This window comes from Bubalus bubalis, chromosome 3 (assembly GCF_019923935.1).
Source record: "Bubalus bubalis isolate 160015118507 breed Murrah chromosome 3, NDDB_SH_1, whole genome shotgun sequence".
Classification (NCBI taxonomy): Eukaryota; Metazoa; Chordata; class Mammalia; order Artiodactyla; family Bovidae; genus Bubalus; species Bubalus bubalis.
Window position 1 is genome coordinate 145,896,831 of NC_059159.1, and position 22,152 is coordinate 145,918,982.

At 49.4% G+C, this 22,152-nt stretch overlaps 1 protein-coding gene across 3 annotated transcripts in view; it reads right to left on the reverse strand.

The window, feature by feature from the left end:
- Positions 1-21,413, reverse strand: part of BICD2 (BICD cargo adaptor 2) — a 55,723-nt gene extending 34,310 nt beyond the window's left edge. For 2 of the 3 annotated variants that reach the window (XM_044940288.2, XM_006063107.4), the window contains exon 1: positions 21,021-21,413. In XM_044940288.2, coding sequence (XP_044796223.1) covers positions 21,021-21,260 — 240 coding nt within the window. In that variant the 5' untranslated portion in view covers positions 21,261-21,413. The remainder of the gene's footprint in view (positions 1-21,020) is intronic. The other variant, XM_006063108.4, reaches the window with a different exon arrangement.
- Between the last annotated feature and the right edge of the window lie 739 nt (positions 21,414-22,152).

Genomic DNA, 22,152 nt, shown 5'->3' on the forward strand with positions numbered 1-22,152 from the left:
GCTGAAGCAGGCTAGCATGATGCTGGGGCCTCTGCCTCGAGTCCATGGATGTGAGGTCCACAGAGCTAGCAGCCTTCATGGCCTACACTAGGGTCAGCAACTAAAGCGGACTGACAGTCTGGTGTCTATAGGGGGTTCACGGACTTTCCAGGCAATAGGCTCCATCTGCCTCTCCCTAACCTGCCTGGCTAGAGAAGGCAATGGGAACCCACTCCAGTACTCTTGCCTGGAAAATCCCATGGATGGAGGAGCCTGGTAGGCTGCAGTCTGTGGGGTCGCGAAGAGTCGGACACGAATGAGAGACTTCACTTTCACACATTGGAGAAGGAAGTGGCAACCCACTCCAGTGTTCTTGCCTGGAGAATCCCAGGGATGGAGGAGCCTGGTGGGCTGCCATCTATGGGGTCGCACAGGGTCGGACACGACTGACGCGACTTAGCAGCAGCAGCAGCAGCAACCTGACTGGCTAAGGGCACCGGTCCCACAACACTGCTTTGGGAAAGATCTATGGTGTTCTACTTAACTTACTGGGAGTGACAAATCCTTCCTTTCCCATTCTTTGGCTTGGCCGAGTCTTTTGGCCCAACATCCACCAAGAGTTACCAGTTTTTCAGGTGACAATTTGATGTAGGAGATGCAACACATGCCAAGCCAGGAGAACCAGACTGAGCATTCCCAGGATGTTAGGTGTGCTTCCAGGAAGCAGTTTTCACAATGAAGCTCGGGTTTGGGATTCTCAACTTCCTTGTTGTTGGAATTCCTGGGCTGATCCAGCCCCACCCTCCCACAGCAGTTCCCACAGCTTCCTGAAGGGCTAGCAGCCTGCATCAGGGTGGGGGCATCCCGGAATTGCCAACTCCTATCAGCTGCCCATCCTGGCCCCTCTGCTGGGCTTGCTGCCTAATCCTTTTCCTGGGATCAGGGACTGGGGACCGTCATTATGTGCCCACCCCACCATGTCTCCCTGTGCCACCAGTAGCTGCACAAGGACCTTTCACGAGCATGCTTCCTGAGTGTCTGGCCTCGGGAGGGTGCCGCTGGTACCAGGAGAGCCCACACCGTCAGGACCTCAGGAATGGTCTTGGTTACTGTAACAAGTGATCGTCAGCACTACATCCTCTCTATCCCCCAACCAGAATCAGGGGCCCCTAAAACATCCCTCACTTCTTTTCTGGTTCAAAGTGGTGTCCCTACCAGAACTTCATCCTGGGAAGGAGCTCCTCAGAGCGAGTATGTCCTGAGTACCCCAAGGGGCAGAGTGCCAGCCTGGGGCAGAGCTGGGCCACCAGCAGCTGGTGCTCAGGGAAGGAGGAGTCCCTCCAGTCATCACTCCACACGGTCACCATCTGCTGGCACACTTGGGCCTGCTGAACCTGTCAGCCCAGGCTCAGCCCCACCTCAGCCACAGAGCACTTACTAATCAGTTGAAAGCTGTAACTGTCTGCTGATCTGAGGAAGGGAAGAGCAGCCTTGGGAACTGGCCTCTCTCCCAAACCTTAATTCAGGGAGCTAGGCAGGGAAGAGGAACCAGTAACTCAAGTTCAGTGCAGGCTGTCGCAGTCAATATTCAACAGATATCGACTGCTGGTGGCTTCCTCTCTACCCCAAAACTAGTACATACAAGCCACGGGGCTTAAGCCCTTGCTTGAGTCAAAAGGGCATCTGGCAACTCTGAGGACTGGAAAGAAGACATGATGGGGAGACCTGCGAGACGGGGCCACACGTAGGCATTACCCTACGGCCAGCTTCCTCTGTGAGGCTGTCAGCCCCAAGAAACCACATCAGCCTCACTCATCAACCTCAAAATGGGACTCAAGTCTGTGAACTGTATACAAATAACAAGTCCAATACTTTGGCCACCTCATGCAAAGAGCTGACTCATTGGAAAAGACCCTGATGCTGGGAGGAATTGAGGGCAGGAGGAGAAGGGGACAGAGGATGAAATGGCTGGATGGCATCACCGACCCGATGGACATGAGTCTGGGTAAACACCGGGAGTTGGTGATGGACAGGGAGGTCTGGCATGCTGCGGTTCATGGGGTCCCAAAGAGTCGAACATGACTGAGCGACTAAACTGAACTGAGCAAGTGCTATGATATTATCACGAGATAAAGATTTTACAGCACCAACCAAAAAACACAGACTGGCTGGGCAGATGAAAACAGATGAAAAATGCATGTGCTCCAGTTACCACATCACTCTGCTTGATCCCCCCAAACTGTATGTAATTATGTCATACTGTTAGGCTAATCATGTCCCATTATGGCTTGCAACTGTAATTATCTTTTATTTTTTGTCTGGCGATTGATTGTGAAAACTGATAAACATCTTTTACTACAGTGATTATGTAACTATTACTTAACACCATTGAATCATGACTGGTCAACAGAAAAAAACAACTCTATATTACCAAAAGTGTGACTTAACAGAAAAACGTGTAATCACTTTTTAAAATCCAGATGCATATCAGAATTATCTTGAAAATTTTTGAAAAATACAAATGCCCACGTATTGCTTTTTTTCTTCCAGAGCTCCAGATACATTTCTAATGAGTAGCCATGTTTAAAACAACTCGACTATATAAGGTTCTTTTACTTTTATCTAGTTTTTCACTTTTTCTATTTCATAGTCAGTGCTCTTATTTCATTTAGCTTATGTTTTCCAATTTCTCCATCTCTTCTTTTTTTTAATGTTCTATCTCAAGCCTTTATCATATGTAGTAGAAAAACTCTTGCATACATATATATAAGTAATATGTATATGTATTTTAGAAAACTTATGAATTTTTTCCCAACTAAAAAACATGACATTTTGATTCTACTTGTCTTAGTATGAATAGAATGCTAGATTCCTAATTTTTAAAAAATAGGTATGCCAACAAGCAACAAAGGTTTACTGTACAGCACAGGGAACTAATAGTCAATATCTTTTAATAATCTATAATGGAAAATAATTTCAAAATAATATATATGTATAACTGAATCACCTTGCAGTGCATCTGAAACACTGTAAGTCAACTACACTTCAATAAAATACATGTATTAAGAAAAAAATATATATCAGTATGCACCCAAACACATGGAATATGATCTCTTAAATAATGTCTGTATCAGAGAGGGTATACGAAACAACAGAAAACCAAGTAAACAAAAAGTAAAAACATTTCATATCAGAACTTGGGGATCACTGCCAAAGCATTACTGTGCTGGGGGAGGGATTATACTATAAATACATATTAATGATAAAAATAGCAACTGAACAAAAAGATGAGGCAAAAGTCTCACAAAGAGGAAGTGACATAACAAAAACCCCAAACAAAAGAAAAAAAGCCACCAAGTTAGTTTATTTTCTCAATCTGATGATGATTATATTCATATGCAAAAGCACAAGCCCCTAAACCAAGGAGCTGCAAGCCAGTCCCTTACCACCACCACCATCACCACAACTTCCCCCACCCCCAGCGGCTGCCCCACCCCCCGGGACTTTGCACTATGGCAGGGCTGGAAATCAGAACTTCTCTGTCCACTCACAGCACAAGACAGGATGTGGGGAGGGAAGGGTGGCTCAACAGACACCCTGTAACTCATAAATTCTTCTTTCAAAAGCCGGAGGTGGGGGAGTGTCCCAGGTCACCTGGGCTGACTATGTATGCAGAAACCTGGATGAGATCTCAGCAAACAGAAGTCAAGAGTTCACCTGGAAAAGCATTCACTTGCCCCAGGAACACAAAACCAAAGGCATTAACTTAACTCAACTTAAAAATATTGATTTGGCATCTACCTGCATAGTAAGTAAACAAGACAGTATGTCAGAAAGTGAACTATCAACATTTCTGCTGCAAATTAATGTTAAGAAAGGATGTAAGAATGTCATTTGCACTAAGATGCTTTCAACCTGTTCCTCAACATGAATCTTAGAAAAATGGTTGTGTAACTTTCTTTCTTAATTTCATAGAAAGAGCACCTACAGCTACAGTAAATCTACCTAAACAGATTTAAAATGAGAGCCAACTTAACAAAGAACAGAATGCATTAATAAAAAGTGGACAAGCACTGCAGTCACTCCACTTAAAAGGACAAGGCTAGATAACCCTAACTTCTTACCACACTTCAGAGACTGGAAGAAAGAGAAGAAAGGATTAATTCCATATTGTCTGTAAGTGATGATTTTATACAGACAATATGGAATTAATCCTTTCTTCTCTTTCTTCCAGTCTCTGAAGTGTGGTAAGAAGTTAAGGTTATCTTGCCTTAACTTGACATATCCATATTGTCTGTAGGTGATGATTTCATGGTCCATCTAGTCAAGGCTATGGTTTTTCCTATGGTCATGTATGGATGTGAGAGTTGGACTGTGAAGAAGGCTGAGCGCCGAAGAATTGATGCTTTTGAACTGTGGTGTTGGAGAAGACTCTTGAGAGTCCCTTGGACTGCAAGGAGATCCAACCAGTCCATTCTGAAGGAGATCAGCCCTGGGATTTCTGTGGAAGGAATGATGCTAAAGCTGAAACTCCAGTACTTTGGCCACCTCGTGCGAAGAGCTGACTCATTGGAAAAGACTCTGATGCTGGGAGGGATTGGGGGCAGGAGGAGAAGGGGACGACAGAGGATGAGATGGCTGGATGGCATCACTGACTCGATGGACGTGAACTCCGGGAGTTGGTGATGGACAGGGAGGCCTGGCGTGCTGCGATTCATGGGGTCGTAAAGAGTCGGACATGACTGAGCAACTGGACTGAACTGAACTGAACTGATGATTTTATCCAGGGGACTTACCTGGCGGTCCAGTGGTTAGGACATAGCCTTTCTATGCAGGAGATGCAGGTTTGATCCTTGGTCAGGGAGCTAAGATCCTAACATGGCTTGTGGCCAAAAAACACAAAACAGAGCAATACTGCAACCACTTAAAGACGTTAACCTTGAATACTAATTTAACCAGAAACCCAAGACTTATTCAAAGAAAATGATAAATAAGCTAATGAAAAGGGCTGAACCCAAGCAGGAGGGTCAGGTGCCTGAGCTGTCACTTGTAGCTCACATGTCAGGGATGCACAGCTATCAAGCTAAAGGAACCTGCCCCAAATCCTCTGGGATCACGTGAGAGCATAGTGTAGCTTATCCAGATGATTTAGCAAGCAAAGAGATTCTTCCCTTTGCTTCCACTGAAAAAACCTTAAGATATAATTTACATGCCATAACATTCACCCATTTTACGTACAATTCCATTCAGTAGTTTTCAACAGAGTCTCAAGATTGAGCAACCAATCATCTAATTTCACATTTTCATAACCCACACTTTCATTCCCCATTAGTATTCATTCCCCAGCTCCCTTTCTCCAGACCCTAAATAGTGTACTTTCTATCTCTGTGGCTTTGTCTATTCAGGATATTTCATATAAAGGGAACCATACAATTTTATCTTCTGTGACTTGCTTCTCTCACTGATCATAATGCTTCCAAGGTTCATCCATGTTATACTGTGTACCAGCACTTCACTTCTTTTTATTCCCAAATACTATCCCATTGTATGCATGGACCACATGTGTTTATCCATTCATCAGCTGATGGACATTTGGGTTGTTCCCCCTTTTGGGTTGTCATGAATACTACTACTATGAACACGTATGTACAAGTTGTGTGGATACATATTTTCAATTCCCTGGGTATGTATGTAGGAGTGAACCAGTGGTACACATATGGTACATATATATGATAACTTTATGTTTGACACCAAGAAACTGCCAAATGATTTGCCAAAGCAGCATATCATTTTCCATTCAAGTGTGGGTTTTGATTTCTCCACATCCTTGTCCATACTTGTTATTGTTGATTTTAGCCATCATAGTAGGTATAAGGTCTCCTACTATTTAAAATAATTTAGTGTTAGCAACAATAGCTACCACTCTTAAAATTCTCCTTAAATCAATTATTTCACTTATTGCCTAGCTCAAAGTTCTCAGGAGAATTCTGGTTCCCAGTTGATGAATGAAGAAACTGAGTCCAAGAGGCCAAAGCCATGTCAAGGCCTCATCTATCCTGGTAGAGGCACAGCTGTAACTCTGGGCCATCCCCACCCTCTCAGCCAGCTCTTCTATTACACCAGTGGTGGACCTACTGCTGAAGGGCAGGAGGGTCCACATCCAAACCACATCACGAACTCTGACACATCAGGAGGAAAGAAGCAGACACCCCACAGAAAAACTGGGAAAGGTCCTGAATAGGCTCCTCACAAAAAGAGGGTCAACACAGGAGAGGTCTACTGGGAAATGAAAGCCAGCACCAGGCTGGCAACTAGGACATGGACCAGAAAGGCTGGAATTTAACATGGACACCAGTGCCCACCCTGGGTCTACCTACATGCATGTGCGGAGGCTCAGAATCCACCTGCCCAAACCTGGGGAAGCAAGCATGGTGTGTCCACATGCAACCCTACCAGCAATGAGTGCTATCAATCCACAAATCCGTGTCTCTAGACACAAAATTCAGAGTGAACACACAAAACCCAGAGTCTGTGGGACTGCCTATGCCAAGTTGAAAACGGGCATGATCAATTCATGGGGCAGAGTCTGAACAATTACCTCTGGACAAGCATCAGAGAACAGTCCCTGGGATGCTGACAACATGCTCCTTGCTCCATCTGTGGAGCTGCATGGGGACATTGAGCTGTATAAAGATGATCATGTAGTTTCTGTACTTTAATAAAACTAATTTTAATTTTAAAATAGTACTGTATGACCATTATCAAAACTATGATAAACAAGAGTTTATTGGGTTGGCCAAAAGGTCAGTTCCTTAACACTTTATGGAAAAACCCAAATGCATCTTTTGGCCAACCCAACAGAATCAAACCATTGAAAATGAAGCAGTATCTGAAATGTTATCTAAATGTACAATGCTAGAGGTGAGATGCTCAGTACCTTAGCTACCACCACTCTTGGTGATGAGAAATTACCAGAAGCAGGGTGCATATGTGCCCAGGGATGGTGTGTACATGCACTTAAAAGTCTGTGTTTTACTGCACCTGATTACAGTTATAAGATTAACAACTGGTGCTCAGTTGCTCAGTTGTGTCCGACTCTTTGTGACCCCTGGACTGTAGCTTGCCAGGCTCCTCTGCCATGGATCTTCCAGGCAAGAATACTGCAGTGGGTTTCCATTTCCTCCTCCAGGGGATCTTCCTGACCCAGGGATTGGACCCACGGTACCTGCATTGGCAGGCGGATTCCTTATCAACTGTGCCACATGGGAAGCCCCATACAATACCCAAACCAAATGTACCCCAGATCTGAATATAACCCAGGGAGATCAATTACTCTTTCTGAATGAAAGAGAAGTTATAGTACACACAATGAGAGATCAACTTTTCATAACTGCACTTCAGCAAAAACCTGATATCAGAATGTAAGGTCCAGCCAGAAAATGGAACCAAAAAAATGGACTGCAGGCTCACTGTGGGCCATATGCTTCCTTTCACCCCATACAGGCACACAGCCTTGTTGGTAGCTGGAGAGAAACAAGTTACAACAGCTACAAAGTACAGACTGGACCAGGGATGGGGTAAGGAGAGAGGGGCATAAAAAGGGCTAGAGATGGCAATCAATGAGGATACATCCAGGACAGATGTCCTGGAGAAAGATGCTGAGGCTCACATAGCACTCAGAAACAGAGTGCCTCCAAAGCCCATTTTCTCGGGCCCTGCTTTCCAGCTTTGATGGGGGCCCAGGGAAGAGACAAAACAGTTGGGGAGAGGCCCAGGAGGGTTAACAATAACGTGAGGCCTGTGCACTTCACAGTCTGCACCAACAAGAGCCCATTCGCTTCTCTCACAGGAGGGATCTTCTTTCCCAGGTGAGAAACTGAACTCTGGGAAAAAGCAACTCCACATGACTTCCCAGGTGAAATTGCCACAGAAGGCAGGAAAGCAGTGTAACAGGTTGGAAGACAGAACCAGCATGGGACCCACAACTCTGTTGTTCCGTTGCCCACACCTAAGAATCACACCAGGAACCAGAACTGTCCCTTCCCAGGTGCAGGCCCACCTGCCTGCCAGTCAGTCACTCCTGTGGTCTCAGGCCTAGAGTCTGAAATGATTCAGCTTACTGGGGCAGTGCTTATTAATTCCCAGATCTGGCTGAGACTGGCTATGCTGGTTCCTGCTCCTACTTCACATGACTTACGGAGATTATCTCCCTCCTGGCAGAGCCCGGCCACCCTCAAGCATTAGGGTGAAGTGCAGAAGGGGCAGAGGCTGCAGAGGAGCTGGCCTTTTAGCCAGAGGACCAGGGTGGCTATCTGTGCGTATCTGTCCCGGACAAAAGGAGACGAGTTCTGTTCATGGGTATCACTGAGGAACCTGAGAATGCAGGTCCACACAGAGCCTGGAACAGGTGACTCTGGCATCCTCCAAGGGGAGGTGCTGGTGACTCAGGCACTACTGCTCAGAGAGAAAAGCAAGCACCACCACTCACAGCTCCAATGCCTCCTCTGGCTCACAGGAGCCAGACAAAAGGCCACCAGGGTGTAGCCCATCAACATGTAAGTCTAAAGCAGAACCTGCAGCAGCAGGCCAGCAGGGCTGTACTGGATGACGTGAGCTGGAAGGTATGTGAGGATGACCCTCAGGCAAGGCAGCCACAGGAGTGCAAACAACTGTGTCTTGTAATAAGTAAATTATGCCTCAATTTTAAAATGAGAGCTAATTGTAGATAGAATCATCTGGACAGCAGCCAAATTTGTTGCTCCAGAAGCATCTGTCAGAGGTGGACCTGAACAATACCTTCTGCCACTAGAAAAGAAGCTCAGCATCACCTCTCGGTGAATCAGCCAAATTCCAACAGGTGGGTAAGACCTAACTGGCCAGGAGGAGCAACTTCCAGGAAAAGAAACCAGGGGTGGAGGGGACACATGGCCAAGCTCTCACACAAGGACAGAACCCTCTGGAAGGCTGGACAGAGCCCTGTGACATCTCTGCTCGGTCCTCATCAAGCCATATTTCAGATCGGGGTGTCACCAGCGGTCAAGGGAGCCTGGATTGAGGCAGGGCATGAACTCAGGGCAATCAGTCCCAGGGATAGTAGGGAACAGGTAGGAAAATACAAGTGCTGGGGCTACCCTTGGACTTGCCACATTCCCTACAGAAAGCCACCCTAGGGCTGGTGCTCTATCATTTCAGTTCACAGATGCAGAGAGCTGGGCTGGGGGAAGGCAGGGTTCAAACCCCTTGGATACATTAGTGCAGGCCAGGGTGGTGGGGGTGAGGTGGCTTCTCACACAGGGAAAGTGGGTGTGGCAAGTGGGAATGCAAGCAGTGGTGCACACAGGGCACCCTGTGCCTGGCAACTGAGTCTCTGCCTCCTCAATGGGGTACAGGCCTAGAGTCAGTTGGCAAGCCCAAGCCTGGCAAATGACTGGTGCTCAGTAAATATACGTGGACTGACTGGAGAACAGGGAGGATGTGGGGGCACTGCAGAGGGGTGACAAGCCCACATCGGCAATGGGTGGACAGGGACAGCAGGTCCAGTGAATGGACAGGTAGTAGGGATTCTGGGTGAGGCTTGGTGCTTGCGGGAGCTGGGAAACGGGCCTTGAAGGCATCTCCTCTCCATCTCCCCTCCCCAGCTAGCAGGATATACATCCCCAGTGACTTGGCAGCAGGAATCGCTCTGAGGCTCACCCCTCTCCCTAGGTCTGCCTGTGGCTTATGCACACTTTCCAGGACCAGCCCAGGGCAGCTGGTGGCCCACCACCTGGCCATGGGAAGCAAAGAGGCAGGCTTTCCCGCCAGCACATGAACACAGCCAAGGGCATTCCTGGGCCCTGACTGTGTACCAAGGTAGAGAGAGGCAATTAAATTCTGTATCCACAAAAGTACAGAATGACAGTCCACCCATGTGACCAGGGAAAGTTCAGATCCCTAACATAAGCTGCAGTGACACGATGGGTTTCTTAAACTCATCTTCCCACTGGGATCCTTCCAGAAGTATGAAAACTTCTGATGCCATGTCCTACCCTGAAGCTGTTTTGATCCTTCTGGGTGTGGCCAATGCTTTGGAATTTCTGAACATTCCCAGGTGACCCTGACATGCAGGAAATTCAATACACCACACCAGCTCCACATGAGCCGCCACTGGAACCAAGTCAGCTGAGAAACTAGAAACAGACCCATTCCCTACACAGGCCCTCACAGATCTGCAAACCTGCACAAAAGGACCCCATGTGCACTCCAAGAGACCTCAGCTCACCTCCTCAGCCAGCTTTTCCTATCTGCTCTTACCTTCCACTCCAAGAAGGACCTATCCCAGACCCACTCCCTCTTCCCGGGCTCACAGGTTTCCTGAACAGACAGGTGGTGGCAGGCATGGCCCCAGGCCCCTAAGCATTTTGGGAGGCAGCCTGGGAAGGCCTGGCTACCACCCAAAAGAGACAGAGATGGGTTTGAATCTCATTTGATCTTCACAAAGCCATGTAAAGTATAAACTTAACACTCCCATCTCACAGGTGAGCAAACCATGGTTATGCGAAGTCAGATGATTCCCCCGAATGGCACCACAGGGCTTCTCACTCCAAAAACGACTTTACTTCTTTGCAGCAAAGTAGTTCCCAGATATGGGGTGTCCTGGAAAAGGCAAGATATGCTGGAGAAGGGGTGGCGTGAGGGTGGAGCTGGGTTCCAAACTGGCCCAACAGCCTCATCTGGCAGGAAGGCAGTGAGGCACCTGGGAAGGCTGCACAAATCCCCCTGCAGGAGAGGGTGGGGGCCTCCTGGAGATGGGGGCCCCACCTGCGAACTGCAGTGGAACAGATGCTGCAAGCACACCTGTATACACCCTGTCCGGCAGACAATTAGCATCCATCAGACCAGCATGCCAAGGCCCACCCTTGTCCTAGATCCCCTCCAAAGGTCTAGGAGGGGCACACGTGTGACAGCTGTTCTCCACTGGCCTGCCCTTCCCACTGTGTGACTTCCGGTCTCAGTTTCTCATCAGAGCATCTGCACACTGGCTGTAGGGATCAGAAGAACTGGACTCAAGGATTGGTGCCCACGTAGGGAACACCCCCACTCCCCACGTCCGTCCCACCGGCCCACATCCATCCCATCACCAACCACAAACCCCAGCTGCCCTGGGCAGTGTCCAAACACTAAGCTGCTTTTAGAAAACTGAGAATCCACTCCTGGGCAGGAGGGATTTAGCCAGAATTGGGTGTCATTTAGAGAAGATTACACCCTAATTGCCCCAATGTCAGCAGACAGGCTTCTGGCCAGCTGAGCCCTGTAGTTGGTGGCAATCCCCATAGACCCTGGTTCATCTGCCAATCCTGGGTCCTGGGACAAGCTCTTGTCTTCCACGGCAGCTGGCTGCCAGATACAAACCCCTATTGAATGGCTTGCAGTTGGGGGGAGCTGTCCAGCTGCCATCTGTCCCAAGCCTCAGAAGACACTCAGCGGGCAGCACAGCCAGGACTATACTGGGCTGGAAACACCAGGAGAGTTAACTGGGGTTTCTTACCTCATCTCTAATCTCAACACGTCTTCATGTTATTAGCGCCATTTAGGAAGGGACATCCAACAAGGCTCACAGTCAGCAAGTAGCCAGAGACCCTGTAACTCAAGTCGTGTTCCTGCCAAGAACCCAGAGGTCTGCAGCTCTGGGGACGAGAGTGGAGCCTATGGAACCGTGGGCATGGCTGTAACGATGACTCGATGCTCACATCTGCCCTGGAAGGTAGACGGGCCTGTTAGTCGCTGCAGCAAGGTAAGATGAAAGGTCTTGGCCGAGTGTCCCCCATGTCCAGCATTCCATCACAATCACCCTTGCAGGGTAAACCTCGGATACTCTGAGGGCCAATGCCACTAAGGACTGGCACAGCCTGAGGAACCGAGGATGCTGACTGCTCATGAAAGGAGGTGAGAACCTGAGGCTCAGAGTGGGCAGCTGAGACCCTATACTGAAGCCGGGTGTCTTTTCCCTCAGCCTTGCCCCTCCACCCTCCACATATCAAGGTCACCCAAAGAGTGAGGCTGCAGAGATCCTTCCTGTGCTGTGACACACACACACACACACACGTGAACACATGCACATACATGCACACACAGTTCACTTCATCATAGTTCAGGCACAAGAGCCCACTGCCTAACACAAGTGACTCATCCGGACACCATCCAGCAGATTACCTGGGGCCATTTCTCCGCCCAATCACAACAGCACCAACACTGTTTCAGGTTGCAGCAGCCACTGTGCAAACCGCAGCCAAAGAAAGCGCCATGTCAGGCCCTGACCCTCTGCCTGGTGCCTTTGGCCCAGGCACGCTCCCTTCTCCAAAGCCTCACAGCCTTCTGTCGGTCCTGAAAACAGATGTGATCCAGACTTCAACCAACACAGGCACAAAGGGGCATCCCACGGTGGAGGTGAGACTGATGCTGAGAGCACAGGAGGGAAAAGAGGTGTACTTGGCAGTGAGAGTCTGCAGGAGATGTAGATTTGGCAGCCTGGCGTGTGGAGCACCACCCACACCAACCGTAAATCTATCATGGGTCCCGAAAACCTGTCCTAAAGATGGTGAAGAGGGGGAGCAGGCATGGGGAAAGGCTGGCATCTTGAGGGTGGAGTTTGGCCCTAGCACCACAGGAAAGGCCAGACCTAGAGGCCTGGCAGGCTGGAAAAGGGCTTACACAGGTGAACTAAGATAAAAGAGAAGGCATCTGAAGCCCAGAAAGGAACACGTCTGTCACACTTTTGGAGGAACCTGGCAGCCAGCTTCTGCCTGTGGGGCAAGCAGCTATTAAATGCCCAAGTGGGACTCAATCCCAGGTCTGAGCAGTGGCTGAGTCCACACCTCTCCCCTAACTCCTGAGTCAAACGCATAAGGCTAGTAGGTTAAGCAACTCTCCAGGTGGATTCTCAGGGGTAAAGACAACCCTAACTGAGCTGCTCAAACAGAAGTTCCCATGGACCATCTTAAAAAGACACAGAGAAGTCTCACTTCTCATCTTGTATCAAAAATCTAACCAACTGTACTAGTGATTTTTGTTTTTAATAGTTTGCACTCGATTACTTTTTCTCAAGATTAAAGAAAAAAAAAGACTATCGATTGATTATGACCAGGACCAACCCTGTCAACGCAGGGCTGAAGACCCAGGCCAGCAGACACCATTCAGTTGTGCTGAGTCACACAACAAAAAACACAGGCCTTAAGGGGAAGATTCGCCACTAACACATAAAAAGGACACAAACCTAATAAAATCAGCAGCATACAATCAAGAAAGTAGAGTACTGGAAAAAGGATAATTGCACAGATCAATAGAACAGAACAGAACTCCCAGGAGTAGACCCACACACATAATAGGCTGATCTTTGACAAAGGAGCAAAAGCAACTTCATAAAGAAAGTACAGTCTCATCAACAAATGGTGTTGGAGCTTGTACATCCATGTGCAAAAACAAAAAGAATCTTGGACACAGACTATATACATCTCACAAAAACCAACCTGAAATGAACCAGAGATCTAAGATCTAAATATAAAAGGCAAAATTTATCAAACCTCTAGACAGAAACATAGGAAAAGATCTACATGACCTTAGGCTTGGTGATGACAATCTTAATATGAAAGCAAAATGGCACTAAAATTAAAAACTGCTCTGTGAAAGACACTGTTATGGGAATGAAAAGCCAAATCACTAGGTTACAAATTTGAAAAGTAGGACTTGTACCCAAAATAAAGAATTCTTAAAATCTATAAGAAAACAAATATTTCCATTTTAAAATGACCAAAAGATCGGAACAGACAACAAAGAAGATATACAAACAGCAAGCAAACACATGAAAACACATTCCACATCATATGTCAGCAGAGAAATGCAAATGAGAACTATGAGATGCCCCCACACACCTACTCTAGTAGATAAAAGCCAAAACACTGGCAATGCCAAATGCAGGTGCGGAGACAGAACAGGAACTCTCATTCATTGCTGGCGGGAATACAGACTCATGCAGCACTTTGAAGGTGATTTCTTACAAAATTAAACATACTCTTAGCCTATGATCCAAAAAGTTGCATACTCTTTGGTGTTTACCTAAAAGAGTTGATAATTTATGTCCACACAAAACGTGAACATGGATGCTTTATAACAGCTTTGTCACAGCAAACACCTCCAACTGGAAGTAACCAAGATGCCCAGTTTGAATGTATAAACAAACTATGGTACATCTAAACAATTCTGTGATTTTTTTTAAATAAAAAGAGCTATCAGGCCATGAAAACACATGGATCAATCTTAAACGCATGTCGCTAAGTGGAAGAAGCCAACGTGAAAAGGTTACATACTGTATGATTTCAATTATATGACATTCTAGAAAAGGGAAAAAAAACTACAGAAAAAGTAAAGGATCAATGGTTGCCATGGGTTCTTTTTGGGGGGTGGAGCAGTGTTGAATAGGTAAAGTACAGGGATTTTATAATGCAGTACAACAAGTCTGTAAAGCAACTAAGAACTGAACAGGGAAATCCAAACGCTGACCAGATAAAAGACAACATTAAGGAATCACTGTTAATCCTGTGAGGTGTAAAAATTAATCTGTGACTATGTTTTATTTTTTTTTTAAGTTACCTTCTCAGCACAACATATCAATGTACTTTCAGAAGAAGTGAGACACAGAACGCAGGCTGCCAAAGCTGGAGGCGCCAAAGTGGGTAGGAAAACACGCAGGCCAATGTCTCTGCTCTGGTTGTGCATAGAACATCCCCTCAAGATGGAAACCCTTTAGGAGGGGAACTGCTTTCAAAAAGCAAACCCATAAAACTCAAACCACAACCATTATTGCACATGACACAATAGACTGGACATGCACAGCAGCTTCCAAACCCATGGAAATCTTCATTATCTTCATCCAGTTGAATGAAACCTACTTTTCTGCAACTCAGAGAGTAACCCTAAACCCCGTCTCTTCTTAAAAACAACTGTTATAGATGCTCAAAGCACTTTCTGGTTTTTAGAATACCATATGCATCTCACACACACATAAAGGAAGAAAAAGCTGGCAAGCAGAAATACCCAGTAGTCCTCCATACATATTCCGTACTTTCTACAGAGACATGCTCATTTCTACTTTTTGATCTTGATGAAAGTGAAAGAGGATATATCATGTGAAACTGATGCTTTCGAGTGAAAAAGTTGGCTTAAAACTCAACATCCAAAAAACTAAGACCATGGCATGTAGTTCCATCACTTCATGGCAAATAGATGGGGAAACAATGGAAACAGTGACAGACTTTATTTTCTTGGACTCCAAAAATCACTGCAGACAGTGACTGCAGCCATGAAATTAGAAGACCCTTGCTTCTTAGAAGAAAAACTATGCCAAACCTAGACAGCATATTAAAAAGCAGAGACATCACTTTGCCAACAAAGGCCCATCTAGTCAAAGCTATGGTTTTTCCAGTAGTCGTGTACGGATGTGAGAGTTGGACCATAAAGACGGCTGAGCACTGAAGAACTGATGCTTTCAAATTATGGTGCTGGAGAAGACTCTTGAGAGTCCCATGGACAACAAGGAGATCAAACCAGTCAATCTTAAAGGAAATCAATCCTGAATATTCATTGGAAGGGGGAATGCTGAAGTTGAAGCTCCCATATTTTGGCCACCTAATGGGTAGAGCCAACTCATTGGAAAAGACCTTGATGCTGGGAAAAATTGAAGGCAGGAGGAGAAGGGGGCAACCGAGGATGAGATGGTTGGATGGCATCACCAACTTAATAGACATGAGTTTGAGCAAACTCCAGGAGACAGCAAAGGATAGGGAAGCCTGGCGTGCTACAGTCCAAGGTGTTGCAAAGAGTCAGTCACAACTGAGGGACTGAACAACAGCAAAGGTAAATGAATAACTTTTTGAGTGAACTCCGGGAGTTGGTGATGGACTGAGAGGCCTGGCGTGCTGTGATTCATGGGGTCGCAAAGAGTCGGACATGACTGAGCGACTGAACTGAACTGAACTGAATCTCTAAAGAGGAAAGCAGTCTTCTCCTCCTTAACGCCATCGACTACCTGACACTGGACTGTCCGTTCAGCCACATGTCCCTGACACCCACCCTGCTCCTACAGCCCCATCTGTCAGCCCACCTCCCTGGGTGGTTTGATGCCCAGGACAGCAGCTAGAAGCTAGAAGGTCACACTGGGCGCTCCTAGCTCTGGGGAATAGCTCAAGGGGCCACACTCCAAACAGTAGACAATATGGGGCCTGAGGTCCCGGAGGGTCTCATCTAGCCTCTGCCCACTGGCCACTTTCACTTCACTAAGAAACCAAATCTTTCTTTACCTTCAATGTGTGTACCGGCCCTTTATCCAGTGCACACATGTGGAGCAGCAGGTCTGACTGAGGAGTGGCTGCCCCAGGCTGACAAGGGTAAACTGAGCTCCCACTTCACAGGAAGGGGTTGGGCTCCCTGAGTGGGAAGGCCCAGCGGGAGTCTGTGTCTGCCTTGCCACAGCTCTCTCTGAGGCAGCTGCTCAAACACACGGAGCCTCAGCCATGACCTGCCTAAGTGCCCCAGGCACACTGGGCTGAGGGCAGAGCCATTCCTCTGGGGCCACATAGCTCCTGAGGGCCCAGGCAGGGTCCAGTTGGCCCCATGGAGCCAGAGTGTAGAAACCACAGCCTTTGACAGCACAGGTAGCACCTCCTCACCTGCCCAGGCAGAGCCACTCTCAGGCCTGGTGTCCCTCCTGCACCAGTCATGGAAAAGCAGCTCCTTCTAAGTGTGCCCACCCATCTGTCCAGAGCCACGCCCCCAAAACACTGAGGTACACAGCTGCTCACCCACCATGGCCTGAAGGAAAACAGACTGCCAGGTGACATGGGAGTCTCAGGAGTTTTCAAAAGTGGAAGAGCCCTCAAGATTGCTTCACAATGCCACACCAGATACAAGCTCTACAGGCAGGAAAGTGGGGAGTGCCCAGCAATGTGGACACAATAGGCCACGTGGTCACTGCTTTTGGATGCTGGAAGCTGCCTCTCCCAACTATCAGATCCCTGGGAGCAGGGCCACCTCAGCACCTCTAGGACTTCCTGGAACTTAACTTCTATCCCAAGTCAGGCTTCTTCATGCTAACAGCAGACTACCACACAGCTGGCCCTGAGAGGCCCATAGGACTCCCAGAGCCTCCCAATCCCCAGTGGCTCTCTGCTCCAAGTTCGAGGGTGATATCAGATAAGTGGGATCCTCACAGGGTCTGGCCCAAATCAGGACTTTTCCTGTCCCAAGACAAACACTTGAGGAGGTTGAGCCTTGCACAGAGGATTCCCATTACCTTCCCTCCTCCGCAGGTGTCTGCTCTCTTGGGGACAGGTTGCCTGGGCTCACAGTCTTGAGTCAAAGCCAACTTCTTGGTGCTTTGGTTTCCACAGCAGTAAAACAGACCTAACAGAGTAGTGACCCCAAAAGTCAGAATGAAGACTGCAGGAGTTGGTGCGGCACAGGGAGGCTAGAGCCACTCATCAATAGAGGTGAAGCCTGGGCAACAGCCCTCACATCACCCTCCTCTGGAGCCAGCTCATGGCTGGAACTTCTACAAACCTGGACAGGAACCTGGTGCCCAAGGACCACTTCCAACTTGGTCTGAGCTACTGGACCTTCCTCAGACACTCACACCCGTCCCTACCTTGGTTTCCCCATCCTCTGAGAGAGGAAATTATAATAAAGAGAGATGGGAAGGAGGAAGCAAAGAGGACAGAGCAGCTGCTCTCACCAGCTCTGCCACAGTTCTTCATGCGGCTGCTGAGCCTACAGGATGAGAGGGATACCCATGTGGGTCACCTGGGAGCTGGGCTCAGACAAGTCCAGAGGAGGCTTTGAAAAGCATCCAGGCCTTGAAGGGCAGGCAGGACTTCCAAGATCCAAGACTGGCAAGAGGCAGGGATAGTGAGGACCATGAAGGCAATTAGGAAGCAGAGGAGCAGTGCAGGCTGAGCCAGGCCAGTGGCTCAGGCTGCCCTCTAGGAGACGCAGTGGGGCTGCTCCAGATCCCGCAAGGAGTAGAGATAAGGCAATGAGAGGGACAGCAGGAAGGGTATCCAGGCTTGGGTGAGGTAGAGGGAAGGAAGAAGCTGAAGATACCAGCCAGCACACACTTACTGTGTGTGCTTACTGAGTAGGCACTTACTGTGTGCCAGGCACCAGTCCCAGCCTGTGACAGGTTGCAGCTCACCAAATTCCACCCTGGGTTCCCTGGGATGTAAGTATACTCCACAGCCAAGATCCTGAGGTAGCACAGAAGCCAGCAAGGGCGTCCAGACCTTGTCTTCCTGCTCTCTCTGGAAGCTGAACGAGGACGGGGCTGCGACTGCACTAGGACCCCCACCACTGGCCCTCACATTCCAAAGAGCTACCCACTCCCGGTACCTAACTGAGCCCTGCAGGCAGCAACTGTCAGCGCAGCACCCCTGCCCTCCTCAAACTGCAGCTGAGGACACACGGCAAGACGTTCCATGGCCACTAAGAACAGGAAACACCACATGGCTGACCAAAATTTATCCGATTCTCTTCCCCACCATGGTGGGGAAGGGACACAGCAGAACTTGGGACAGACCGGGCCCTTACTAAGCCAGGCTCAATCACTAGCAAAATGGGCCATTAGTACCCCTCCTCCCTAACACCATGGTGTCAGCAGGACATAGACACACACACACACTTACCAAGCGAGAAAGGCTGCAGGGCCGGCACCACTGCCCTACACAGGACACTCTTCAGGGTGGTCGCAAACCCAGTCACCTGGGATAGGCCAGTCGGCTTTCCTCCCTCAAGACAATACTATCTACAAATGCTAAACAGGAATACAGGTACCTCTGTGGCACAACTTGTTAGTGACTGAACCCACTTTAGTTAAAGAAATAAAGCTTTAAAAAAAATGAAGATGGCTCATCCCTCTACAGGAGAAAAAAATTTTAAAAAGATCCAACAGATATTGTCTCCTTAAATCTTGATTTTTTTTCAAATTATTTTTATTTATTTAGCTGCACTGGGTCTTTCTGAAGCAGCATTTGGGATCTAGTTCCCTGATCAGGGATCGAACCTACGCCCCCTGCATTGAGAGAGAGGAGTCTTAGCCACTGTACCATCAAGGAAGTCCCTAAATCTTTATTTTTTAAAATAAGAGTTAATACTTTGAAGTATAACAATACAAAGATTTAGAGAGGCTGACTGACTTTGCGTAAATGATGTGATGATGATGTGAGCTTTCTGGCAATATCTACTGAGGCTCTGATGCACCTTCCTCTAGCTTCTGCTCAGACTTCCATCTGAATAGACTCTGAGGGGAGGGGCGGGGGAAGGCCAGGCTCCCCTCTGAAGTGTAGAGAAGGTGAACCTAAGATGCTCCCACTTCATTTTCTCAAGGCCCCTAAGCCTCCCTCCATCATTGCCTGCCCCATGTAGTAAGATGAGGCTTTTGCCAGAGGGATCACATATCACCCCTCTAGTAGATTTAGTGCCAGATAAGGCTGGCTTGGAGGAGGTACCAATACCTGCTGACATATACAAGACCTCAAGTTGAAGGAGCTACAGAACCATCCTCCTCGGGCACCCTTATCTGTCTTCTACAGATACTAACAGGGCACTTGTTCCACCAAGCACAGATTTAAGTACCTTCATGCGTTAACTCCCTTCACTATCAGAAGGGAACCTGACTGGTCTCCCGAGTGAGGCATGGAGGCTCAAAACACTCCAGGGACCTGCCTGAGGCCACCGGGAGCAGGCTGCTGGGAGGTGGGCAGCTGGAGAAGCAGCAAATGTGGTGGATCCTGAGACCAAGGGCCAAGAGCCCACCTGGACAAGGGAAGAATCAAGTAGGGAAGGAGAAGACTATCTCAGACACTGACAGGCTAAATATCTGACACCTTCTCTAGCCTTTTAAAATATATCTCAGATGAACCTTTTCTAGGTGAGATGGTGTGGTGGGAGAAGGTTCATGCTCATAGCCCCATCACCAGGAACGGGCAAGACCTGGGTCCAAACCTGAGTGTCCACCCAGAAAGCAACTTCTCCCTCCCCACCCCTACAACAAGGCTGGGAAGTCAAGAAGGACTGAGATAGGAATTGGTGTTTAAAATCATCTAAGAGAACTACTTCAGGGAAGGACTGCCTAGTTTTACCACTGCAAGATTTCTTGGTAGCCCAGTGGTCCAACGTGTTCATCCCAGAGTAAAAATATCACAGGAGAGATAAGGCTTCACCTGTGACAAAAATCCACAGACGTGTCCCTCAACTTTGGGAAACGGCCTGGATGGGCAACTAGGGCAGGAAGTGGACAGAAGACTGTATCCCAGAGAAGTAACCAGCGGGGTGGTCAGAGAGCCGAGCATGGGGAAGGCCTGTGGGATACCCCGGCCAGCTGTGATGGCCACATGCAAGGCAAGTCCCCAACCTGACCCTTTCCTGGTGTCCCGGCGCTCACATAAGACGCTGAAACCGCTGAAGGCAGCTGCGCCCAGAGACAGGAGACGATATACATAGAAATGATGGATACACACGCCTGGTGTTTCCCAGCCGGCCACCTGCATCTATCCCACGTCCAAATCCCCCTTACCCGAAAAGTCAAACACCGCAAAGGACACCACCCCCACCGTGCCCGAGACCTGCCATCAAAAGCAGAAAGGCTAACCACCAGGCTCCACCGCAGCCCTTGACGCGGAGGCCAGGGTTTCTAGAACCCAAATCGCCCACAGCACCTAAGGCCCGTCATCCACCGCAGGGCCGCCTCCGGGACGGCCAACCACACTGAGCCCGGGTGCTCCGGTGCTGGTCTGGTCGGCGCGGAGTCAGCAGTCGGCTGGTGGTCGACCTAACTCGGGGTAAGGGGTCAGTTTGGCCTGGGTCGGCGGCTGCCTCGGGGGTCGCCTTCTTGGCTCGGGTCAAGGGCCGATTCTGGGGTCGGCGCGGAGGTCAGTTCGGAGGGATGAGGGATCCGGGTCCGGAGTCGGAAACGGCCGGGGGGCACGGAGGGCGTGGCGCCAGCCGCCCTTGTTCCTTACCTCCTTGAGCTGCTCCATCTCGCCGCGGATGGCCTCGTAGTCCACCTCGAGCTCTTCGAACTGCAGTTTGAGTTGGTGCTTCTCCTCGAGGACTGCCAGCCCGTACTCGGCCGCCTGGATCTTCTCACGCGTGGTCTCGGCCAGCTCGTGCGACAGCCGCTTCACCTCCGCGCGCAGCCACTCCGGCTGCGCCTCCATCACGAGCCGCGCGTACTCTTCTTCCTCGGACGGCGCGGACATGGTGGCCACGGTCCGAGTCGCACCACTCGCTCCGTCGGAGGCTCAGACCAGACTCCTGTCCGCGCCGCCCCGCCCGACGGCAACCCGGCCGCAGCCGCCTCCACCGCCGCCGCCGCCGTCGCCGCCGCGCAGCCGCAGTGAGCTCGCGGTCGCGCGGGGCACTATGGGGGCCATAGTCCCGCCTGCGGCAACTGCAAGGCCGGTCGTGCCCCGCGCCCGTCTTCCCCCGCCCGTGATTGGCCCGGGCTCCGTTCCGGGCGGCCCCTTCCAATTCCGTAGCCTCCGCCGCCGCCGCGCGGAGCATTGTGGGGGTCGTGGTCCAGTCGCCGCGCCGACTACAAGGCCCGTAGTCCCCCACGCCCTCCCGCCCCCGCCAGTGATTGGCCGGTGCGGCCGCCGTCGCGGAGCCGGAAACTGGTGTTTTCCGCTGCCAGTCCCCGGGCGTGGGAGGTGGGGGTCGGTGGTTAGGTGGGTCGCGGGGGAGGGTACGCACTGCGCTGCTCAGGGGAATGGGTGGAGCGGGCCACAGGTATGAACCACCTGAGGTGGAGCCCCGGGAGAGTCGGGGGAACCGCGGGCCGGGTGGCCGTGAGGATTGTAACCTGCTGGTTCGGGCCTTATCCAGTGGGAGAAATGGTCAAACCACTAGCAGAAGAGGCGCCTTCCATCCAGTTAAATACGAAATGCCGCGTGCGTGTTTCCTAAGAATTAGGCATCTCCATTCGCTCTACGGTGATCCAATTCAGGACCGTCGACACGGACGCGGCCTAACTCCAGCATAGCGTTCCTGCGCTTGTAGCACGGTTCCAGCCCAGGACCTGGTCCTGGGTCATTCAAACGGCAGTCAGCTGTCTTTACTCTGCTCTTTGTCTTCATGACCTTGACCTTTCTG